The sequence below is a fragment of the Oreochromis aureus genome, linkage group 9 (assembly GCF_013358895.1).
Source record: "Oreochromis aureus strain Israel breed Guangdong linkage group 9, ZZ_aureus, whole genome shotgun sequence".
Classification (NCBI taxonomy): Eukaryota; Metazoa; Chordata; class Actinopteri; order Cichliformes; family Cichlidae; genus Oreochromis; species Oreochromis aureus.
In genome coordinates, this window is record NC_052950.1 from 36389569 (window position 1) to 36413264 (window position 23696).

General features: G+C 41.9%; 2 protein-coding genes and 2 non-coding genes across 5 annotated transcripts; all 4 read right to left on the bottom strand.

Annotated features, from left to right (window-relative positions):
* Positions 1-596: 596 nt before the first annotated feature.
* Positions 597-668, bottom strand: trnaa-cgc. The gene has a single exon. It is a non-coding gene; the product is annotated as a tRNA-Ala (tRNA).
* Positions 669-1087: 419 nt separating this feature from the next.
* On the bottom strand, positions 1088-1159 carry trnaa-ugc. The gene has a single exon. It is a non-coding gene; the product is annotated as a tRNA-Ala (tRNA).
* Positions 1160-6612: 5453 nt separating this feature from the next.
* rpl22l1 (ribosomal protein L22-like 1) lies at positions 6613-8677 on the bottom strand. The gene is made up of 4 exons (XM_031751353.2): positions 8596-8677; positions 7221-7334; positions 6896-7017; positions 6613-6813 (listed from the first exon to the last, which is right to left on the bottom strand). Exons 1-4 carry the CDS (start codon positions 8602-8604, stop codon positions 6669-6671), a joined length of 390 nt encoding a protein of 129 aa, XP_031607213.1. The 5' UTR covers positions 8605-8677; the 3' UTR covers positions 6613-6668.
* A 5789-nt stretch (positions 8678-14466) lies between these two features.
* Positions 14467-22345, bottom strand: eif5a (eukaryotic translation initiation factor 5A). Of its 2 annotated transcripts, none has more exons than XM_039617455.1 (5): positions 22239-22345; positions 19950-20137; positions 18035-18139; positions 16170-16301; positions 14467-15802 (listed from the first exon to the last, which is right to left on the bottom strand). In XM_039617455.1, the coding sequence occupies exons 2-5, from the start codon at positions 20115-20117 to the stop codon at positions 15737-15739; spliced, it is 471 nt and encodes a 156-aa protein (XP_039473389.1). In that variant the 5' UTR covers positions 20118-20137; positions 22239-22345; the 3' UTR covers positions 14467-15736. The 2 variants fall into 2 exon arrangements, with proteins under 2 accessions (XP_039473389.1, XP_031607212.1); XM_031751352.2 differs by lacking the exon at positions 22239-22345 and adding an exon at positions 22148-22168.
* Between the last annotated feature and the right edge of the window lie 1351 nt (positions 22346-23696).

Below are 23696 nucleotides of genomic sequence, written 5' to 3' on the forward strand. Positions count from 1 at the left end.
CCCCTGTGTGTATGCAAGCCTTTTAGGTCTCTTTCGCATTATGTTGACATTGATGTCTTTGTTTTAATTGCCGTAATAATTCAGTGTCTTGTAGTTAGTTTCCTAACCACCAACCATCCAAAGATCTCTGGGACTTTTCTATCATGTTTAGTGGCTGGATGCTATATAATCTGGAGATGCTCCTGCACTCTACCATTGAGCTACTTACCACTAATGTGTTATCCTAGTAGTTTCATAATCAAAAACCATCCCATGTATTTGCACACAACCATAATTTTTTCACAGTGGCCACATTTCACTGAAGATTCCTCAAAATCCCAAAGACTTATGACTCATTGAGTAGGAAGGTACAACTACATAGCTCACAAGCTGAATGCCCTAACAACCAGAGATGCTGGAGATTGAATCAAGGACATCATACTGAACCACTGAGTTACTTCATCTTTTTTCTACATTTTTATAGACCATCAGAAGTTTTTGGTCTAGTAGGTTTTTGAGGTGCTGTGTTTTTTTTAGGTTTTTGACCTCAGGGTTATTTGTTTAGTATGATCATCTCTGAACTTTGATCAAGTCTAGAAGCTTGATGGTGTAAAACTTGGAGATGCTGGGGATTGAACCCAGGACCTCATACATGCGAAGCATGCGCTCTACCACTGAGCTACATCCCCTTGTTGGGTGCTGTCCAGTAGGCTTTTCAGAATCAGAATACTTTATTAATCAGTAAGGAAATTATGTAAGAATTTAGTGGTTTCAATAACATGTTCCTCTGAACATTTACTTGGACAAAACATACTGTCAGAAGTGGGATTTGAACCCACGCCTCCGGGAGAGACGGCAGCCTAAACGCAACACCTTAGTCATATCAGTACTAGGTTTAAACTATAGTTTATCTATGATAACATGCATCCTAAATGATAAAATCAGGACTTGTTTTAAAGCACCATACTACTTGTTCAGTAGTATGGTGCTTTAAAACCTGGTTATATGTCTCCTGTTCTTATTTTATGTGAGTGACATTTTAAACTCAGGATTACTTCTTTAGTATGAATATCTTTGATCAAGTCCAGAACCTTGATGGTATAAAAACTGGAGATGCTGGGGATTGAACCCAGGACCTCATACATGCAAAGCATGCGCTCTACCACTGAGCTACATCCCCTTCTATGCATGCATCCTAACTGTTGCTAGATGATGGTATCAGTGCAGGGTTATAGGTCAGTCATCCAGATCATGGTACTCTAAGGAGCTTGGGGGAAAACAAAGCCACTGGACTTCATGAAGTTTTGTAAAGATGTTTCACTTTCTAAGAGGCTTTTTCAGTTCTAAAACAAAATGGTGAAGAGTCCTGGGTATTTAAACCTTAGTGAGGGTTGTCCCTTAAGGAGGTCGTTGACCCACTATTAATCATGTGCCTTATCACATGAGCCAAGGTGTGAAAAAGGCGGGGGTCATCATCAGAGGTTTTGGGTGAAACCACTCTTTTCAAGGACTTAATCAGGTTCTCCATTGAACTTTTCACTAAGAACAACCTCACCTCTGAAAAATTGCCTCAACATATCATGTCACCAACCGAGGCCACCAAAGACATAATTTCTACATCTACAGGATAGAGGTCACTCTTTTGAGGATGTCAGTGGTTATTTTGAAGCTTTTGTGGTGATTTGGAATCTTTAAGTGGACGTCTTGATGCATGCTCAACCATCCAGGTAGGTAAATCCCAAAAGGGACATTTGGTGGTTTTTTGTTTTTGTCTTTCTGACATCTTGAGTCTCTTTGTAATTGTCATATGCATGTTGTTGGTATTTATGTGATGGACATTTTGACTGTGTGGTTATTTGTATAGTCTGGATATCTTTGAAAGTGTCTGTCAGCACTCAACCACAATTTGCTAACACTCACAACATTTCATAACACATCACAAAAGCACAGTGTAGACAGACCTTTAGGATATGAAACACTCCACTATCCATCCAAAGATCTGAGCTCTAGCTCAGAATCTTGTTTGCATAAAACCTGGAAATTGAACCCAGGACCTCATACATGCAAAGAATGCGCTCTACCACGGAGCTACATCCCCACACTGCATCACCAAGGCCCATCAGAAGTCTCTGCTCTGATAAGTGCTGCAGTACACTAACACCAGGCTTAAACATACCAGGACTCCTTAAACTAAAATTTCACTTTGAGAACATGGCACTGAGGGAAGGAACCAAAGAAGCAGTCAGGGAGCGCCCTCCCCCCCCAATCAGGAGCAGCACCCAGCTGGCCCTCTGAAATAAAACCATTAGGCTACACTCTGTGTAGCGGTGTATATGTGCTGTTGTTCATCATTTGATCTGCAGAGTCAGATTACAGCGTTACCTGCATACACAGTTGCATGATGGTATAAAGCAGCCGAAAGAGGACACTCCACCACTGTCTGCACAGGACAGTCTGTGGGAAACACGCCTGAGCTCAGAGATGTTCACACCTTCTCAATTTCAGGATTTCCTGACGATCTGCCAACCGGTGAACCAACATTTTTCAGCGTTTTCATTTTTCTGCTGCTCGCCGTACTATTTTGAGGCAAATATTTGAGTTATCTGCCAGTGTCAATTACTAGTTTCTATGAGGATTCAAGTTTACTGTAAACTGTTTTTCCAGAGAACTGTTTCTGTAATAAACACACATCATATAAAGATGCGAGATGACACCAGCCGCTGACTGCAGAGCAGATGAGGTGGATTCCTGAGGGTGCACGCTTTATATGCAACAGATGATCAGATGGGAGTGAATCCAGACACACTGCCAGAGAAAGCAGGAGCAAAATAAAACATCCTTTTCTGTTTACGGGAACAAAGCAGTTATCCACAGCACAGAGCTGACCCGAGGGGATGGACTCTCTTGGCATGTCACCCTGAAGCTAGAGTGCCAATTTATTCACTGCTGCTCAAGGTGAAAGAAAACAAAAGTGCCTGATTAGGACAACTACAGCTCCCATGAGGCCTTGTTTCAGTGTAATTGGTGTTTTTGCCCTTGTTGCACTGAGACAAGGAGTCTTTATGAGAAGATATCCGTATTGAAAAAGACTCTAAACATCTTTCTATTGTAATTTTTTCATCATCCTGGAGCCATTTTTGAGTCATTTTTACTGATCTTTGTTGCTCCTTTCTGCTTCTGCTGTTGTTTTGCTTCCATTTGTTCTAAAACTGCAGTTCCTCTAGAACAGGGGTCTGCAACCTTTAACACCCAAAGAGCCACTTGGACCCGGTTTCCACACAAAAGAAAACACTGGGAGCCGCAAATACTTTTTGACATCTAAAATGAAGATAACACTGTATATATTGTTTTTTGTGCTTTGTGTGAACAACTAAAGTAAGTAAGTAAAGTTTATTTATTAAGTGCTTTTCACAGACAGGCAGTCACAAAGCACTGTACACAAATATTCAAATAAACAATACAATCAATAGACATTATACACCATGTAAAAGATCAAATGTAAATAATGTAAATAATATAAAATACATAGATCAACAAAAGGCTTGTTTGAACAGAAAGGTTTTTAACTGCTTTTTAAAAGAATCCACAGAGCAACTAAGGTGTGTTGCTTATGAAATCTATGAAGTGCTACAGAGAAAATTACATTTTATTTATGTAATTAACGCATTTTGAACTCTTAAAGAAATATAACAAAAGGAAAGACACCCAGCTGAACTAAAATGATCCATGTAGCAAACAAAACCATTGTGAGCCGCCACCCTCACAACAGTTTTTTTTCCAGTTAAAAAGTAATTGGAAAAAAAAGCACTATGCCGCTAAAAAAATAGATATTTGCAAAATTCTGCCTAAATATGTATTTTACCTGGTTAATGTGTGTGGCGGGGCGTGGTCTGCAGTGCTGCTGCATGGGAATCGGACGCACCTGAGCGGCACCCGCAATCACGCCTCGCCGCCTTAAAGCCTGTGCTCTCTCTGCTGTTGTGTTGTCGGGCTGTGAGCTGAAAAGCTACAGCGGGCTGTATGCGTACATCAACCGTGTGTGAAAAGTGGTCAATAAAGAGATGCTGAAAAGCGCGTCCATGCAAACATCGTCGGGTCTGCCGTGATATGTTTACAATGAGACTTCTGGTCCTGAACCTCGGCTCACAGCGTCTTCAAATCGGGGCTTTCATCTTTACGCAGGACTGTAAGCTGTCATCTGTGAGGCGGGAGCGTGTTTGTTTTTAACATAGTTCACGGTGGAGAACAGCTGCCGATATAATGTGGATCCGAAGATCCATAATTGGCCTGTCTGGGGTTGAAAGTCTCGATAAATGTACGGCGTTTCAGCGGGTACACCGGCTTCCGCGAGTGTGACTCTTATTGTGAGCGATGAAATAATAAAATATAATTGTATTTTTATATTTCAAAATCACAATAATCTTCCAATTTAGAACTACAAGTTAAAAAAAGCACTAACATAAATAAAATACACTTCAGCTAAATACTTCTAATTTATTTTCCCAAACCACGCGGAGCCGCAGTATAAGGACAAAACAGCCGCATGCGGCTCCGGAGCCGCGGGTTGCCGACCCCTGGTCTAATTCATCCCAAAGGTGTTCTGTCAGGAAGGTCAGGAGTCTGTGCAGGCCAGTCAAGTTCTTCCACACTAAAGTCGCTCATCTTTGTCTTTGTAGACCTTTCTTTGTTCACTGATGAACATTCATGTGTGAATAGTGAAGGGGCATCCCCAGAGCTGGCAGCATGAAATTGTCTAAAATGTCTTGGGAACCATTTTGGGCAAGAGTTCCTTTCACTGGAACTAAGGAGTTGAGCCCATCTCATGAATATAACCTCACTCTAAATATCCCCTGCACCAAACTTTACACTTAGCACAGTGAAGTCAGACAAGTACCATATTCTCCTGACACCCACCAAACCCAGACTCACCCATCAGATTGCCAGAAAGAGCAGTGTGATCCATCATCTACGAGAACACGTTTCCACTGCAGAAAGTTAGTGACCTCTGTTTACCATGTGCCTCGGCATCCACCGAACCCGCTCTGTGATTTTTACATGGCCCACTGGTTCATGGCTGAGTTGCTGTCATTTCCAATCATTTCCACTTTACTATAATACCACTAACAGTTGACTGTGGGATAACTAGTAGTGAGGAATCTTTAAGACTTGGACTTGTTGCATAGGTAGCATCCCATCATGGTACCGCGCTCCTGAGAGCGACCCACAAATGTTTGTGGAAACAATCTGCATGCCTGATGCTTGATTTTTCACACCTGATTTCAGCAACTGAATTTCAGCTGAGTGAATACTTTGGGTAATATAGGGCATCATTTTTTAAAGCAGTTTTACATCTTTTGGTGCAACTTCAGTTCTTTTTGTGTCACGTTTTACATCTCATTTTGCAGGCGTTTGTGTCTCTGTGGTAACTCTGGGCCTGAAGTCATTTTGAGAATTTGTGCGACACTTTTTTTGTAGTCAAGTAATATCATTAAGCTAAGAAGCTGGGAAAGACAAGTGAGTCTATAAGTTGTTTTTTTTCCCCCAGCTGGTTAGACTACCATGACCTGGATCACTAAGAACCTACACAGACACAATATCATTAAGCTGTATCCCTTTATATCACACTGATGCTGCTCATAAACTAAACATGCCAGTGCACCACCTGGTGGTTGCTTGGCCAACTCCTATAGAACAATCTTGTTTTTCCAGCTGCTCCCTTTAGGTGTGCAGAGTGGATCATCTGCCCCGATCTTTACCTATTGCTGGCATCCTCACAACACACCAACACTCTCGACTGCATCTATGAGCCTCCTCTGTGGTTTTCATCTTTTCCTCCTGCATTGCAGCTCCATCCTCAGCATCCTTTGTCCAACATTTTCATGATCCCTCCTCTACACGTCCAAACCAGCTGAGCCTCGCCTTTCTAACTTTCTCTGTGATACAGCTTTCCAAATTTTGACAATTTTAGGATTTATATATTCATTCACAGGATGATGGTTTAAAATCCTTGCAGAAGTGCCTGCTACATCTGACGTCACCTGTATTTATCATTGTTAGGGAAGCCAAGTCTGCTACGGTGGTGAGAACAGCACCTCTGGATGAAACAAACACAGTAGTGCATCATTTCCTGTACCTACATGCAGGCTGCGCTTTCAGAACCCTGAAACTATGAGAACATGAACAGTACAGCACTGCCGTGTGTATGTCTACTCTGCTGATGCATAAGGTACAAGTAGCTACACCTGAGAGATTACAGATAACTAGTTTGTCACTTTAACAGTAGTTAACTAAAATAAGACTAAACTGGTTCTGTTCACTTAGTAAATACTGGAAATGTCTGATAATTTTATTCTCTTGTTTCTGTATTCTGATATCCTTTGAATGTTATTTTATTCATATTTTTACATCTTTACTCCTCCTTTGACAGCTGTAAATAGAGGTCACATTACATAATGTATAGTGACATGTTTTCTGTTTCTTACTCAACAATTTCAAAATTTCTCAAACATTTTGTGAATGTTTCATAAAATCTACTCACTCCATAAAACTGATAAACATGAATTCATACACAGGCATTAAGCAGGACGCCCTGCAGGATTTACTTTGTCAGACAAAAACACAACACAGACGAGATTTCTTTTCCACATTTATTCTCCCACTGACACACACACAGATGTGGCTGCAGCTGTTTACTCGTCTGCCTCAGACTCCTCGTCATCCTGGCTGATCTGGAAGTATCGCAGCTCGTACGTCTCCTTGTCAGAGGCCACCACCCTCAGCCAGTCGCGGAGGTTGTTCTTCTTCAGGTACTTCTTTGTCAGGTACTTCAGATACCTGCAGAAGAACATTGACCATCAGAACAATTTTCAGGGAGATTCTCCGGTTTTTCTGCTTCTTGTGACACTTCTCGTTTTACCTTTTGGAGAACTGCTTCTCAGACGTCACGTTGATCTTGTTCTTCATGCGGCCGACCTGGACGATGTCACCCAGATTCCCTGTCTTCCCGTTCACCTTGATCTTCTCTTTGAGGAAGGTCTCCTATTGGACAGAGCATAGTAATGCACTAGGGAAGAGAACCCTAGTAAATCTGGAGCTAGGGAAGGGCGCCCTAGTCCACAGATCGGATCAGCTGCTTGCAAAAACCACCAAATTAACCCTTTAATAAATTGATTTGTCGTTTTTGGGGGACACGATTTGAACTGGATTTCTGCTAAAGTAGCAAAGACTGCAGGAAGACTTACAAAGTTTGCAGAGTCCAGGATCCCATCCTCCACGGGGTGGGTCAGGTCCAGGGTGAACTTCCATGCAGCCCCCTTCTTGGACTTCTTACCTCCAGCTGGCCTCTTCATTTTGATCTGTGAGAGAAGTTAGAGACCTGAGTGCAATATTTTACATGTTAACTTTACTAGCACACGCGTAACCTAACATAGCAAGGTTTATTGCTATAGCTGGTTTCTAAGGTAACAGAGCGGTGAAGTGATGTCGGGTCTTGAGAGTTATGCAAAGTCTGTTTCTTTAAATGACATTAGATAAATCTCTGGGTACCGGATGGTTAAAGGAAAAATCTGTGAATAAAAGTAGACGAGGAGACCTAAAGCTAAATGCTGAAAATAAGCCAGAGTCAGAGAGCAGCTCGGTCAAACATAAACGCTCAAGTGTTAATGTTTAGTTTCAGTGTCTGAGAAGTTTTCTGATACGTTTGGTTGATGTTTGAATACAGAGTGATTAAAAAGTTTGAGTTCACTCATTTTAAAAGACACGTAAGTCTCAGGCTCTGTTTGCGTGTAGTCTGACATGTCTTCAAGTCCCCAGTGTCATTCATTTTCTCAAAACAAACATCTTGCTTTAAATATCTGGTATTACAGCTCTATGATATGGACTCAAGTCCTGAAAAAAAAACTTGGACATTTGATCTCTGCCAAGATTCAGTCTTGTGGTGCTGTAGAAACGAGCTTTGCAGGTATGAGACTGACATTTACCACTTCTCGTGTACAATGGCTGTAATATATTCTTAATAGTACATACTTCAAATTAAAACAAGTATTTTTCCTTTGGATGTTTGCAGCCAAATCTCTTGAAGGTCAGGTTTATTATTATTTTATTGTTTCATTATTATGTTGTAATTCATGAGATTTCGCTTCTTTTATAGTGCCATGATTAGTGGTCCCAAACAAAAGTAATAACACCAAAGCTCAAGAAAAACTAGTTAATATGGTATACAATGTTTCTTATTTTGTGACATTAGACCAGGGAACATGATTTTAAGTTATGCCGAATTCACCAGTGGATCCGAAAATACTCAGACACTTGCCACAAAACCAAACCTGGTACACTTCCAAGTATTAAAACTGTTAGAAAGGCAAATACACGTTTTCCCCTGCGAAGTCTGGTCTGCAATCAGATTAATGAATGAGACACGTGTAACCGGGTGCTACGAGCTAATGCTAACACGGCTAATTTGTTAGTTTTCTAGATGTAAATAAAGGTTTATAGTTAGAGCTACACGTCATGAACGATGAACGCTTTTATAGGAAGTGACCTGAGTACCAGAGAAACAAAAAGGCGAAGACATTCAGATCAAATTAAGCAAAAACCGGAGGAACTGCCAGGACTTACCGGCGCCATGTTGAGAGCTCGGACGAGAAAGGGCGCAGCGGAGGTTACGCAGCTGTGACGTCACGCGTGGCGCTTGGAACGCCCTATTAAACATGGTGAATGAGCTGTAAAGCACATGCATCAGGCACACGGGTCGATTTAACGACCCGTGTGCCTGACTGTTGACACAGCAGAGCTCCAGCTGGAGTGGAAACCCTTTAAACTGCGTTTGGTTTACGTTTGTAAGCTGAAACAGCAACAGTTACATTCAAGTCTCACCCGAGTTTACCCTGAAAACAAACAGTTTCACACTTTCTGACAGCTGTTGTTGCTGCAGAGCATCTGTGAGGGAGGATGCAAGTCCAAAGGTCAACCGCAGCCCAAACACACCCTGATAATAAACCTGCTGAGTCCGGTCAATCATTCACTGCCTCTTCACACACTCGGCCCTCTTCATTGAGCCACATTTCCACCACACACACACACACACACACACACACACAGGGAAAAACTCCCTCCTGATGAGTCAGAGAAACCATAACTGGTTTGATGGGTCCCATTTTTTCAGCCTTTGTGGTTTGAAGTCTGGCTCACTGTGCAGATGTAGGCAAGTGAGTGATTCATCTTCACATGAGGCGCTGAGGCAGGGCGTGCCCGCTGCTGCCACTTCAACACAACAAAAGATGCTCAGCACTAAAGTAGAAGCTGCAGCGTTTCAGAGGACGGGGCGCAATCAGGTGTTTTGATACATTATAAAGTATTTAAAATTCCCCCACAGTGCAGCTATCAGTCATGTGTGCTTTTTTAACCCTCATGCCACCAATTAAAATGTTCTGATGTAAAATCATTTGTGATTTATAATCATTTACATGCACACTGTGGGTGTGCAGTCCACGGTCTGAGGATCCAGGTGTGTTATAGAGGAGCTTCAAGATGTCTGCAGGAAATCTCACAGTTCATGATGTGCTGGTTAGAAATGTGACATTACAATCAAACTGAAGCCTATCCCTCCACACATTTACTCAAAATCAAAACCTATAACATTAAAAAGATAGAAATTTCCCATTACTTTCTATTATCTTTGTTCTACCAATCAAACAATTTCTGGAAAAAAACTGAACACTTTCCAGGGAATCAGAGTTTCATCCGTAAAGTTTGATAGTGGCACACAGAAATACACAGCACTCTGTCATTTAAAGGTTAATCAGGATCTCCACTTGTTGTCTTAATATGCTCCAAATGAAAAGCAATCCCAAACACTTGGTCCACATTACTCTGTGTGTGAAATGCATTCTGGGTCAATGATGTAAACCGGTTGCACCCCAGAGATATTTTTAGCAGTTCTAGTGGTCAAAAGTGTGTGTGTGTGTGTGTGTGTGTGTGTGTGTGTGTGTGTGTGTCGGGGGGTGGTCTCACATACACACACACACACACACACACAAACCGAGCCTCTTTTTGGTTGTAATTTCCAGTCAAAGGAAACCAGCGAAGGGACATTGGTCCTCACTGTTCTCCTGTCCTGATGAAGAGGACACATGAGGGGGGCAGCTGTGCTCCTGCTCATCTCTCCTGATGCAGTTTAGTCACATTCTAGCATAAGAGACTTTTAGACGCTCTCTTATTTATGACGGGCCACCACAGCAGGTAGCTCCGCACGTTCATTTTGTCAGGTTTTCGTGTCGGATGCCCTTCACGACACAACCCCACAGGGGATCTGTGTCTCCTCCTGGAAGTGAGGAAGGAATATGTAAATATGTAAGCCACAACACTGTCTGATAGTGAGTAAAAATGTCTTTAGGAAATGTGAAAGAACCAGAAATATTAGATCCTCTCCTGCTGGGAAGTGAACCATCTACTCTGAAAGTGAGCTAACAGTCATGACCCCCACATGGAGGAAGCATCATGTGGTGGCCAGGAGAACCGTGTTTAGCTGTGTGAGCATGAAACAGACGCAGATTTGAAAAAGAAAGGTGGTGTACACAATGGTGGTCCTCAGCATTACTCATAAACTGATCATTTGATTCATACGCTGACCTCGGAGCTCTTCACAGCAAACAAACTGCCTCTTTGCTTATGTGATCATCTTTGATGAACATTTTCTCCTCAGTAAACACTGAACTAAAGCTTCAGCTCCAGAGATTGGGACGTGGCCAGCGGTGGCCTACAAATGAAAGGATCTGCAGTGATTTTAATATCAAATTTAAATTTCTCTTTTTAAATGTTAGCATTATAACCTGTGCATGTCTGCAAAGTCAGGCTATATTTTTGGCTCCTCCCACTTCGTGTCTGCAGGTCTTCTTACATCTGAGTCGTCTTTTTGCCACAGCTGACCTATAAAGCTGTTTTATAAATAAACTTTACCTACTTACAGCTGATGGGCTCGTCCCCCTCTGACTGCTGCTTGTGCAGTGCAGTGTTTGCACTGTGCAGGTTTGTGTGTTTGCAGGCAGAAGCTGCAGACATTCGTCCGTCTCTTTCAGCTTTCTCTGTTCAGACCCGCTCTCAGCCGCTCATGCAGGTTATTATCTGCTTAAACAATGTGCTGCAGGCTGCTTACATTATAGTAACATCACCCAACACGAGTATTCAGCATCAGTCAAATACAAAATCCTAATATTCCTCCTAAACCAAACCATAAAAACTACTTTCCTTTTTCCTTTTGGTGCCTTCTGAGCATTATCCATGTCGCTGCACCTGTTTTACCAGAGCACACCTCACTGGATGACCTCAGGTGTGAGCCATGAGATCATGAACAGCCCATCCAGGGTCGGTTAGGACTACAGGAGTTGATCTTAACTCAAAGGGAAAATCTTCCACGTGAAAGGCAATGTTTTCTAGTTTATGAAACCTGCTCATTTAACATGTGGATAGCACCAAACCCAACCCTAAAACCCTAAAACCAAGAATTAGGAGGTTAACACGCTCCTGTAGTTTAGTTAACTGCTAATGTGCAACATTTTAATCAATCTATATTCCAGTTTTCTTATTATTTCACTGGACTGTATTTCCTGGGTGGGTTTTGAATAAACAGCCTGTTACAAACACTGTTTTGGTCTGCGTGGGTACATTCATTAAAACATTCATTAAAACAGTACAGGTGTTGATTTTCTTTTAATAATTCATCCATCTGGATGCTGTAAAGACTTGATGGCAGGGGGCGTGACAGCTGAAGCAGGCCACAGCTGTCTGCTAGGCCTTACCTCAGCTAATCATAACTAAAATTCTCAACTGTTTTTTCACCATTTTAGAGCATTTTTAATGCTGATATCTAACAAGTAATATGCTGTGGGGTTAGCAGGTACTGGAAAATATATTTTCTTAAAAATAGTAATTACACTGTTGAAATAATGGATCCTGAAACCAGAAAACCTGTGCTCAGAGACACACTGGTGTCTCAGCTGGCTCGGGAACACCTCAGTGACCCACTAGAAGAGCAGGAGGAGGTGGAAAGGAACCCAGAGCCAGACGGGGTCAGAAAATGGATGACTCGGTTGTCTAAGCGGTTACTTTGATCTGAGGAGTTTATTCATGGACTGCAGCAAGTAAAAACCAAGGACACACATTCCAACTCTTACATGTGAACACTTTCAGAACAGATCGTCTTTATACTAAAAGGAAAAAAAGATTCATATTTTTAATTGGTCACAGGAGGTCAGTGTGCAGCTTATGATCTAAGATAAGATACCTTGCTCTAGGTGATGACTCACCATTATTTCACACTTGTGTGTTTCTTGTGCCCACGGTGATCGTCCAGGACTTCATCTTTTAAAGCATGTGTGGATATGATCTAATAACTTCTAATGGTTTCGATTGTTGATGTGGATTTCTAGCTGCTTTCCCCTCATCAGTAATAAATGTTTGTTCTTCAGCCGTAAGAAAATGAAACCACCTGGAGTTTTCTGTTAAACTCAGTAAGAGTTGTGACTTCATGCATTAGTAAACAGCAGTTACACATCCTTCCACCCAAAAGCAGCATCACTAAAGAACACCAGGATCAGAATTACTTAAAGGTAATGGTGTGGTTTCTGCTGCTGTTCTACCTGTTGGGCGTGGCAGCCAATCAGAAGAAAGCTGTGCTTAGACCTGACATTAAGGGAAGTTTGCAATTTGAGGTCAGTGACATAAGTACAGCTGAGTCTCTGCACAAGAGACAGATTTCAGTTTACAGCCGGCGTCAGAAACAAAAAAGTGAGCTAAAATGAAACTTCCTTTTAAAGGTGCAACAAATTTAAACCGCTGTAACACTGCTCACTCGCATGCCTGATTAAAATCCAGCCAGAAGGGAAGATAAAATGAAGAAGTTCGTATTTTGTGTCTGAATTCTTCACACTGTTCAACATGTTTGAGTTTGTATCAACCGCAGCTTTAAAAACGTGTTTCCATCCCGTCAGGCGGGAGTTTTAACATTCATTCAGCTCGTCATAGACGCCACTGCTAGGAAGCAGGATTTGGGCTCATCGAGGTAAACTAATGGTTAACCTCTCCTGCTCACTTTGTACCAGGATGCATCACTATGGTAACTAATGCTGCAGATCTAACCTGGTCTGGAACAGGTTATGCACCACAATAGAGATTGACCAGTATGACACCATCACCTACAACCAGTTGTTAGTCTTACTAACCAAAACTCTTAACACACACAGAGTTTTATCTGCAGCAGCTGTGACTAAACTTCATCTTCAGTCAGCACTGATCAGATGCTGCAAAGTCTCTTTCATGTTGATGTGCTCATCGGACTGATTAACTCTGGGGTAGCTTATTGATGAGTTTGGGGTAAGAAAAGCCAGACAACAAAAGATAACTCAGGCATTTCAAACTACTGTTCTTTCCGATCACTCCTCAGGTCTATAACAGGAGCAGTGAAGCAGAACATCAAGGATGTTTGAAAACGACCATTTTGTGGTCCTTTGCTGCTCCCTGATACAGCGCAGCGGTACACTACACCCTGCAGGAAAATATCTTCCTCCAACTTCATTAGGGTCATGGGATTTACTGCTGAGGATCTGCAGGCTTCCATAAACATTCCTGCTACTGTTTTCACTTCAAATCTTTCCCAAACATCTCTACAGGGAGACAGCTGTGATGTTTCAGACTGAATGAATCAGCTGATGGAGAGCGAGAAAGGATTCTTCTAATGCAACACTTGTCCGGAGTGATCTATTGTAAGAACAGAAGTGATCTATTGTAAATATGATCAATTTATTAAATCTTACAGATGAGCCTTAAAAAGAAGCCCCACCCACCTCCTGCTCAATCAGGAATCAATTTTCATATTTTATTACTCCCAGAGGCCTTCATGCCCCCCCCCAACTTAATACCATATACAGAAGTCCGTACCCAAGCGCCTCAGGAAGTCGTCTTTAGTTGGACCTCGAGGGTCTGGAGCAGTCTGCTGGATGAAATCAGGCCAGTGGAGGCGCTGCTTTCCTTCAAGTCGCAGCTTAAAAACTCTTATGAGACTTTTCAGATTTTGTCTGCAACATTTCTCACTATAGTTTTATTCTGCTGCTCTTGTGAAGCAATTTGTAAGGTGGATTTTGTGGAGTGCTATATAAAAAGTATTACTGGGATTATCATAGAATAAAGGTGCCTCAATGAGGCCAAGTTAAAGAGCTGCATCAGGGAAAAAGTTCCCAAAGCATTTCTGAACAGCTGAACTAATTTTAACTACTTTGATTAAATCAAACTGAGCTTCATCTTAGCTCAACATTAACTAAACCCATCAGGGAGAGTTTGTAGTTTCAGAGAACAGTAAAATGGCACCAGTAAAGGACTGAGTCACTGAGAGCACCAATCTTATTTTCAAATCTGTTGGAAGTGATCATTTAGATTGACAGCAGTGATGAAATGCGACTCTAGCAGGGTCCAGAAATAAAAACAAGGAGCTGGAAATGAGCCGTGAGCAGTGTTTAGTATTTTTAAGCATATAAATGACAAAATAAGGACTTTGAAATACATGAAAAAGCAGCCCGCTCATCCACCTTTGAGACCATAAAATACTTGAGACAGAAAACCAGACATCGGTTGCAGTTTTTCTCCATTTGTTTCATCGTTTTTATTTTGCCATCTCCAGTCAGGTGACAAAGGCCTCGAGTGAACAAAAAAAGTTTGCAACTCTACCACCCTCCCCAACCCGATCGAGTCCCTCAAAAAAAGAAACACACACCTCACTGCAAACCGCCTCCCACATTTCGGAGGCCCACACCGCCACACACTCACGCCCTCTTAAAAACGAAACACAACACTCCTCTTTTTTTGTATTTGGGGGACGGCCCCGATGGACGAGAGGTGTGAGTGCACGGGACCCTCACGCCCCCTCAAACTTCTACACAGACAAGAGACTGGCATCACGAGGGTTAATCACTGAAGTTTCTGTTCTTTTTCTTTTTCTCTTTAAGGGAGAGGGGAAAGGGAGAAAAGAAATCTTGGTTTTAGAGCTTTGACATGCTGGGGTGGACCTCGAGTGCTCTTTACGTGCCGGCCACCACCGATCCCCCGATCAGGAGAGGGGAAATAAAAATAAAAAGGGACCTAGTCGCACTCAAAGGCCATGCTGGAAAGCGGTATGGCTGCTAGAGGGGCGACCTAAACCAGAATTCAGTATCTACAGGGGCAACCCTCCCTCCCTCCCTCGGCTTTAACAACTCAAAACCAGCCCCTCCCCGACCCCCTGATCCCCTTCCCTCTAAAAGGCTTTAAACCTGCTATATTCAATCTAAAGAATATAAAAAAATAATCATACAAAAGCTGAATCCCGCTGTTATTTCAACATTCAGGAATGTGAGTGGCAAAACCAACACGTCTGAAGGCAAACAGAATAAGCAGGAATTGAGCGACTGATCATGGTTGTTTTTGTTTTGAAGTTGTTTTATATAAAGTTGCCAAACAAAACCTTAGTGATCAGGCAGAGGACCACACAGCGAGCTGCGGTGGAACAATCCCAACAGCAAATGGAAAGGAGAAACCAAAAGGAGGAGGAGGAGGAGGAGGAGCAGGGGGGAAGAGAGAAAAATAAAAGATCAATGATGAGAGAGAGAGAGATCACAACAGAATGATTGAGGTTGTCTGTGAAGGCCGACGCTTTGGTGACAGAACCAATGAGAATGCAAGAGACTGGTTGTGGGTGGTGCTTGTTGTCCGGGCAGCAAAGTCTATCAACTCCTTATTTGCTGGCCAAGACCTTGGTAGCGACAGCACATTCCTCCCCCATGGCAGCAATCACGGTGACCTGCAGAGAGCGCACAGAGACACAAACAACGTGTTCAAGTCAATCATCTGAAACATTACACGTGCAGCTCTCGCCCTCCTCGCCATCTCCACCCTCTGCTCCCGGGTCAGGACTCCCAGCCCCGCCTGCCTCCAGCTACATGGAAGCTTAACCTCCCGTTTAATCAATTTATGACCCAAAAATAAGTTTGTTTTTTTAAATACTGATGACAAACTGTTTCACAGCCCAGGAATTAGCCAACTCCATTGTGCTTTAGACAGATTCAGTACCAAGTCACTCTAACAGCTAAAATGAGGCTTCAGGTCGGGGCTGACAAATACAAAATATATGAAAATTCATTTAAGTAACTGCCCGAGACCAAACTCACCATGAATTCTTCACCCGCCTCGAACTTTGACTCAATTTCCTTGCCGACTTCATTGTCGGGGACGCGCAGGTCCTCTCTGATGTCGCCGTTGTCGCTCATCAGGGACATATAGTTCTCATTGATGTTAACCAACTGCGGAAAAACAAAAAGACATCAGCAATCTGCACAGACCTCAAGCTGGTCAGAATAAAAACATGTGATCCACGTTCTCCAGCCTGTCCACAGTTTAAAGTTTCTGACTCCCAAATGATGTTTAGATTCATGTTCCTGAAGCTATTCCAGCTGTATAGCACCAGAGTCATTCCTACACATGTATCACAAAGGAAAACTATCCAGAGTGTAATAAACATTTTAATGCAATGACTTTCAACACAAGTTTAATGTTATTTACTTTGTTTGTTTGTTTTCAGCCAGAAAATGATGTGAAGTGCATTTATAGCCATGTCTGAATCTCAGGCCACAGATGAAGGAAGGTGAAACTAGAGATTTCTTTTAATTATGCAAGTGTTATTAATGTCAAGTGTACAGGAGAGAGAACCTTTATTTTTTTTATTTAGGTTATCCACCTAACCAGGCTGTGCTCAGTTTGGTTTTGGTGTCATATGCAAAAGTATTACAGCTAACCAAGATGACACCAGAAAGTAAAGCCAGGCACTTCACACACTAACTGAAAACTAAAGTGAAAATAAAACTAAAAGTAACTGAGCGCTGCTTTCACTTCCATCCATCCATCCTGACACAAAGAACTTTAGAATGAAGCCGATGAACACTTTAACCCAAACATTCATAGGTTTGTTTCTGACACAAAGAACTTTACTTGAACAGACTGCAGCTACGTTCCAATACAGCCTGGAATAAAACCTCCACCTGAGGCTCAGCACTTCTCAGACTTTAAGGCCAAGCCACACCAAAGTGAAAACACACCTGTACACATATCTGCAGTCAGTCACCTGGAACATAAATGCTAATTCTACACTATCAGATTAAAGCAGCTGTGGTAGCACATCTGTAACACACAGATTTAACATGACAGTTTAGCCATTTGCTCTGCATGAGAAATGCATCCATGCAAAGTGTACTAATGTACATTAAATATTATTCGTACTCTTTGTGCCGTTTCCACAGAAATTTCTTCATTTGGAAACTCAGCATGTTTAGGCATTGGACTGCTGACTATCCCAGAACTTTACAAAAATTTAAAGGTAGCGAGCAAAGAAAGGACAGTATAGAAACTTTTACTGGCTCAGAAACACACAAGACCATAACCAATTACACTTTATCTCATATTCAATCTGCACTATGATAAAGACCTGGAAACAGAGGTGTAACTAGCTGTGTACAGCAAGCCAGAGGTTACTCAGGGTTCATCTCAGCTGGACCGCTTCACAGATGAACCCGACCTTTGAAACCCAAGTGGTCACAGCTTTATTTTAGCAGATATCTAAGCTGTTCATGTAAATATGCCCATTTCTTAAAGCTAATGTCTCATTTTCTCCAACATGAATGTTAGTAATTGGATTATTTGCAGGCTTATTCGGGCAGCTGTGTAGCATGAGTGGGATGAATGAGTGGAAATGTTTCCTTCCATTCTAACATTAAAACATCTACAGGGACGATGAGGTTAAGCAGCACATGTTCTGCTGTTATCCCAAACATTTCTCCGACTATAAAACAAACTTCACGTCAGGTTTCTGGAGTGACTGATTCACACAACAAAACAGACACCCTGTGAATATTTCCACCTGCTGACTCACTGTTGGGAGGCAACAACTGGGAACCCAAACACACCAGATGACGTATCCTCTCGTCATCACGAGCTCAACCCCCATGTAGCCTTTCTAACAGAGTCAGCTGACAGGAAGTACCTGATAGTCTATCCTCTTGATGGAGGGAACATCCATGTTGTGGGTGGAGGGGCACATATCTTCATACTTCTTGTTGGTGAAGATGTCGATGCCAACCAGGTTAACCTGAAGGGAAGATGAGGAATTCACAAGTGTTTAAACAAAGAAAACAGGAGCCACTGAAAGCAGCACAACAGTAACTGATCAACCTGCCATCGTCATGCATCACACCAGCCCGGGGACTCAAAACTTCAATAAATGCCTAAAACACAGAAACCTTAGCCTGCTGTCCGATGGTCTGCATTGTGATTTCAGCTCAACCGGATATTCTTTTTTATGAGGGGCTATTTTGGTTTACTCAAATCTCAATTCTCAAGTTAAACCAAATCAAAATCTGCATGAAAAGTCATGTTTGGTCCCAAGGCGTTCTTCCTTCCATCAGTCCTGAAAGTTTGCACTTAACGAAAAAATGCGATTAAATCTGCTGCTCCTACAATCAGCTGCAAAATTCAACTTTTTTTTTTTTTTTTTGAATTGAATGAACAGAAATTTTCCTGATTTTTTGCCCTCATTGAATTGATTCAAAGTGACATGAAATAAGGTGCAGGCTACAAGTACCCAGCTTGATCACTACCAGCCTTTATTTGGCTCAATGAGAGCTTCTGTTTCAGATCTGCTTAGTTTTAAAGTGCATTTCATGCAGAGTGATGCTTATTGTGCATTTTCACTGTGTCACTGCTCTATGCAACAATCGACTGTGTTGCCATCTGTCTTTAGATTTTTAGAGTCTCATCATCATGATGGAAGTAAACGTTTAATTAGATTTAAAATCTCTGAATCTTTACAAGCTGAAATGGAACATTCAACAAAACGTGACAAAAAAGTCGTTCAAATTTGTCAACTCTGGATTTTTCCTGCAAACACTTTGGCACAAAAACAGATTTTAGGTCAGTGTCTGAAAGGGAGAGTCAGAGACTGATTTAAAAACTGAACTTTTAAAAGTGAGGTTTAGTTTAATCTAGCATACAATTCATTTGTTTCATTCATCTAAGACACAAGTGATGAAAAATAAAAATTTCACACATTAAAATATCCGAGCTTGGTAAACCACAAAATCTTGGGAAATTCAGACAAATATCCACTGTAGCTTTATAGATAACGTCTATTCATTTTCAATTACTTAACACTTGTTTGAAATTTGGGATTTCTCCCTAAAGCTTCTGACAGGCAGATTTAAGTATTTAACCAGCTTTACAAAGTTGGGTTTTAGTTACTCAAACTTAAAAGGTCAGAAATCAGAAAAACCCACCAATGCCTGAAGTCTTTGCTATAACCGAAACCTGGCGGCACAGAAGGCCGCTTCAGTCAGAAAAACCCCAGATAATTATTGGATTTAATTTTGTTAGTACCAAGATAGAGATTACCATCAAGTTAATATAAATTAACCAATAAAAAGGTCAGAAGGCATCTTCAATGGGACTCAAATCTAAGGACTACATTTGTCCCATTTTGTGGTCGTGGAACACTAAATTGAAAAACTTCATTTTCCCTCATTTTTATCATGACTGAGTCCCATGTGAGGGCAAAGTACACACAGGAACACTCTGTGGGTAAAGATAAGAAGGCTGTGTAAGGCTGTGTGTTGCTTTAGTAAAGCAACACCTCATGCAGTTTGGATCAGACAGGTTTGAAACCAGAGAGCCTCAAAATCCAGGCCGAGCCTCAGGTCTCTGGCCTGTTCCAAAACTTTATTTTAAACTTTCCAGCTTACAGCACTCTTCAGCCTAAAAGCTTTCAGCCTCTGTCTGGTCTTTACTCTGTGCTTTGTCCTGTTTCTTGTTCACGGTCCCCCTTTTCTGTCCTGACCAATGCTCTTTACCTTGTAGTATAAAATGATCTAAAATAAAAGGGGAGGACTAACAGCTTCTGAGTTTACCTTAGCATGTCCGTGCTTGCCGGTCTTGGAGGTGGACATCTCCACAATTTTGCAGGGACGACCCTTCAGCACCACGTAGCCGTTCTTACGCAGAGCAGAGCACTGCATGGGGTAGGTGGCGGAGGCGCCAGACTCGCCAGTCTGGAAATCGAGATCGGGATCTGCCATGGTGCGATGGGTCTGGGGCGCTGGTGGAGACAGTTACACATCACTTACCCCGAAATCAAGCACAGAAATTTACATTTACAGACTTCCACACCAAGCAGTCACAGGGTTAGGTTCTCGTGGAGAAGGGCGTGGCATTAACATGACAGCTAGCAAAAATCAGAGGGTAACCTGACCTAGTCAAGTGTAAACTTGAAACAGATGACCATGTTCAATACACCTCTAACATCTATCCAAAAGCATCCTGATTTCAAAGCTTTTGATGTAAAGTGTTATGGGGAAAAGAAAACCTGTAAAATGACCCAGTAACTATTCCACTTTTAAACATTTGCCAAATTTTTATTAAAGTACAACAGTTTTGGCATCCCCGACCCTGGTCAAATATAATATAGTTGTTCTGTACATAACAGAGGATTTAAAGCGTCAGCGTTGGTGTTTTCACAGTAGTTAATGAGGGAAAACATGAATCTCATGACAGTTGTGAACAGCAGCCTGATGTAGATAGAGTCCTGTGAATGAAATGTTTGCAAAGCACTAAACTAACTCACCTTGACACAGATTACACTACCTTACTACTGACTGGTGTCATGTGGCACTATATAAATAAAATTGCAATGAAATATTTCTGAAAAAAGATCTTTGCAAATTTCTGGGATTGTCAAAATTTGTAAGCGCTTAATGCTTGCTGGAAAAACATTGATTTTACTTTAACTCAGCTAAAGTTTAAGGAGTTTCATGATATTTCAACATGCCTGATTGTGGCTTTGATTTTGACCCAATGTAAACCACAGCCCCCGAGTGCTTCCCCATTTTTAAAGAGTTGAAACACTACCTTGGGCATACACTGATTCAATATAGCCTTTTTTAATATATTAACATTAACACTAAAGAAAAAGCAAATTAGGAGATTTTGCTGTAAACATTTTAATTTTTTCAAATTATGTAAAAAAAAAAGTGTTTCTACTTTAATAAATCTGCTATGCTCTGCTGAGTTTTGAGCCACTTTAACAGTTTTCTTTCCTGCTTTGATTTAGACTACCGCAGCCTTTTCCTGGGCCCCATAGAGCTCTCTGCTACTTTTAGGTAGATATCGCGAGATTTCTATTGTAAAAAATAAATAAATAAATGAATAAAGGTGCAGTCCTCTTGATCTGGTGGGAAATTAATTTGAGTGTGATCCGAATTATACATTTAAAAAATCCAATTTGAACAAAGAAAAAAAAACAACAACCCTAAGCTACGCCGAAACGTGGACGTCGCCACCCCGGCTCGACACGAGGCTGGACGGCTGCGCCACTTCTCAATCTGCCGCAGCAGTTTTATCGCAAATGTTAGCAAGCCCAGTGGCCACATGAAGTTCAAAGTCAAAATTCACTCGCAGCCACCTCTTCGCCACATCGGTGCCAGATAAATAAATGAAAGGTTAATCTTTTAATGATCAGAAGTTAAGCTGGCTCAGAGTTTACAAATGTATTATAGCGCTGTAAAGACAGCAGAGAATAGTGCCTCAAACGCTAAAATTAGCACGTATTATTCTGGATGTTTTGGTTTATAACTATTTATTGTAACGCTGTCGGGACAGGATTTCGATGCCGCGAGATTTACGGTTGGCCAACGTGCGCTGCTGTTTCACAAACACCAAGTCCCGTTATCCGAGCTAAAGCGCTGCTAGCGGCGGCTAACCGAGCTAGCAGTCCATTCAGCTCGGTCCAAATAAAGGCGCGGATTAATCTCGGATCGACAGCGGACCGGGTACAAACCATCAGTCTGTTTTTTTTCCTGATCGGCCCGCCGGGTCGTCGGTTAACAGTGCAGATTTTGACCGCGAACCGAGGACACGAGCGTTAGCGCGGAGAATGACAAGCAGCTTCCACGGAGCGCGCCGCCGAAGGCCGCATGTCCCTTTGATTCAGCATGCTAGCGCTAGTCGGAACATGGACACCCACACCCTACCCTGCCACCGACTACATCCACCGGGAAACCGACTAACTACTCCCTCGGCATCTCAAACCAGTACATGACTACTTTAATACCTCTGAAATCGTTAATGGGTCACCTAAAAACCGCTCAAGTCCACCGTTTATCCCCCCCCCAAGGCAGCAACACGCGCCATGCCACACTTACCTTCCAAGAAAAAGAGGACCTAAAGTGCGCATGCGCGGCCAACTTGACTGCAGCATCCGTAGAGGAAGAAGGGAGGGGAGGGGCGTTTATGTGTTCCGGTAGCAGCTTGGCAGAAAGGGATGCCAAGTCTGAGGCAAACATGGCAACCCGGGGGGATTACCACGGCCAAGAGAATACAAAAATCCTGGTAATGTACTTACACAATGGTAGTGATGGGTAGATGAGGCCTTGTGAAGCGTTTCAGCACATTCCCCAAACTGTATCGATACTGTGTCGACACAGTGTTGCTGTTTTGCTCTGTACCGACACCTGCTGGACCTTGAATATCATTGCAGGCAATTTACTTGAGACTCACAACAGACACTGATTCAATGACCTAGTCATACTTGTATACACTGTAAGGTACTTTCCATGGAATCATTTTATATCTTTTACATTGCAAATATTGTAGACATCTTTAAAATACATTGTGAATGACATTAAGTGAAAATTAAAATGAAAGTATTGTGAATGTATTATTACCCATTTAAATGTAATTGACTCAGAGTTTATTATAAATTTCTATTCAGAAAAATAAGTTTATCCATTGTTTTTGCATTCAGTCTGTTGCGTTTTTTTGACACCATTTCCCCAGCTTTGGAAAACACATGCTCACAGGGCACAGATGAAGCTGGGGTACACAAACTGTAAAGCCGGGTGGAAAAGGTTCAGATAAGATGTCTTCCTATTCCCCCAGTACGTTAAAGGATCCTCTGATCTTGGAATGTTTCTCTCCGACACTCTCCACAATACTAAGGGGTTGGCAGTCCTTTATAATAAAATTCAGGACTGCCTGGTCCAGAACAGTCTTCCTAGATGCTTGATTTCAAAATAATAAAACACATATTAATTTTAAAAAATGATGATAAAGGTGTTCAGTGTCAATACAGGCCTACCAGTGTTCATTCTCGGTGTGTTTCTCTCCTCATTTTCATGTTTGGCTCTGTAATGCCTAAACATTGAGGAGGTGCTTTTGTTTGTGTAAGAAAGCTCCACAGAACAGATGCGACATTTAACCTGCATAAAATGAAATAAATAATTTACACTGCAAGTCACATTGCTGTTTTTCCTATTCTGATAAATTACACTGAAACAAAGACAGACAAACAGTGACCTTATTTGCAGTTAAAAGATCAAAATGATCCCACACAGCAGAAACATTTCTTTTTCTTTCTGGCTCCATTTTGTTATGGAGAGATGTGTATTTTTTATTTATTTTGTATTTTTTTGTCTTTGCGAGAGTAATTTTGTGGGGTTTTTTGGTGGCGACTCATTCCGTTGGCAGATGCGGACGCGGTACCTTTTAAAGACAGTGTGGCGCGTTGGCAATGACCGATACAGCAGCTGTATCGATCACGTGACTTTTTCTTAAAGCGACGCACGCACCGACACAGGCTTCGCTCTGTGAGCTTGATACAT

What these genes read in the sequence shown, in the direction of transcription:
- eif5a (XM_039617455.1), bottom strand. Translation starts at nt 20,117, where the DNA reads ATGGCAGATCCCGATCTCGATTTCCAGACTGGCGAGTCTGGCGCCTCC. An exon ending in TCAAGAGGATAGACTATCAG is followed by an intron (nt 16,302 to 18,034) that starts GTACTTCCTGTC and finishes GTTTTTCCGCAG; the next exon opens with TTGGTTAACATCAATGAGAA. An exon ending in AGGCGGGTGAAGAATTCATG is followed by an intron (nt 15,803 to 16,169) that starts GTGAGTTTGGTC and finishes CGCTCTCTGCAG; the next exon opens with GTCACCGTGATTGCTGCCAT.
- rpl22l1 (XM_031751353.2), bottom strand. An exon ending in TCCTGGACTCTGCAAACTTT is followed by an intron (nt 7,018 to 7,220) that starts GTAAGTCTTCCT and finishes TCTGTCCAATAG; the next exon opens with GAGACCTTCCTCAAAGAGAA. An exon ending in GAGAAGCAGTTCTCCAAAAG is followed by an intron (nt 6,814 to 6,895) that starts GTAAAACGAGAA and finishes GTTCTTCTGCAG; the next exon opens with GTATCTGAAGTACCTGACAA.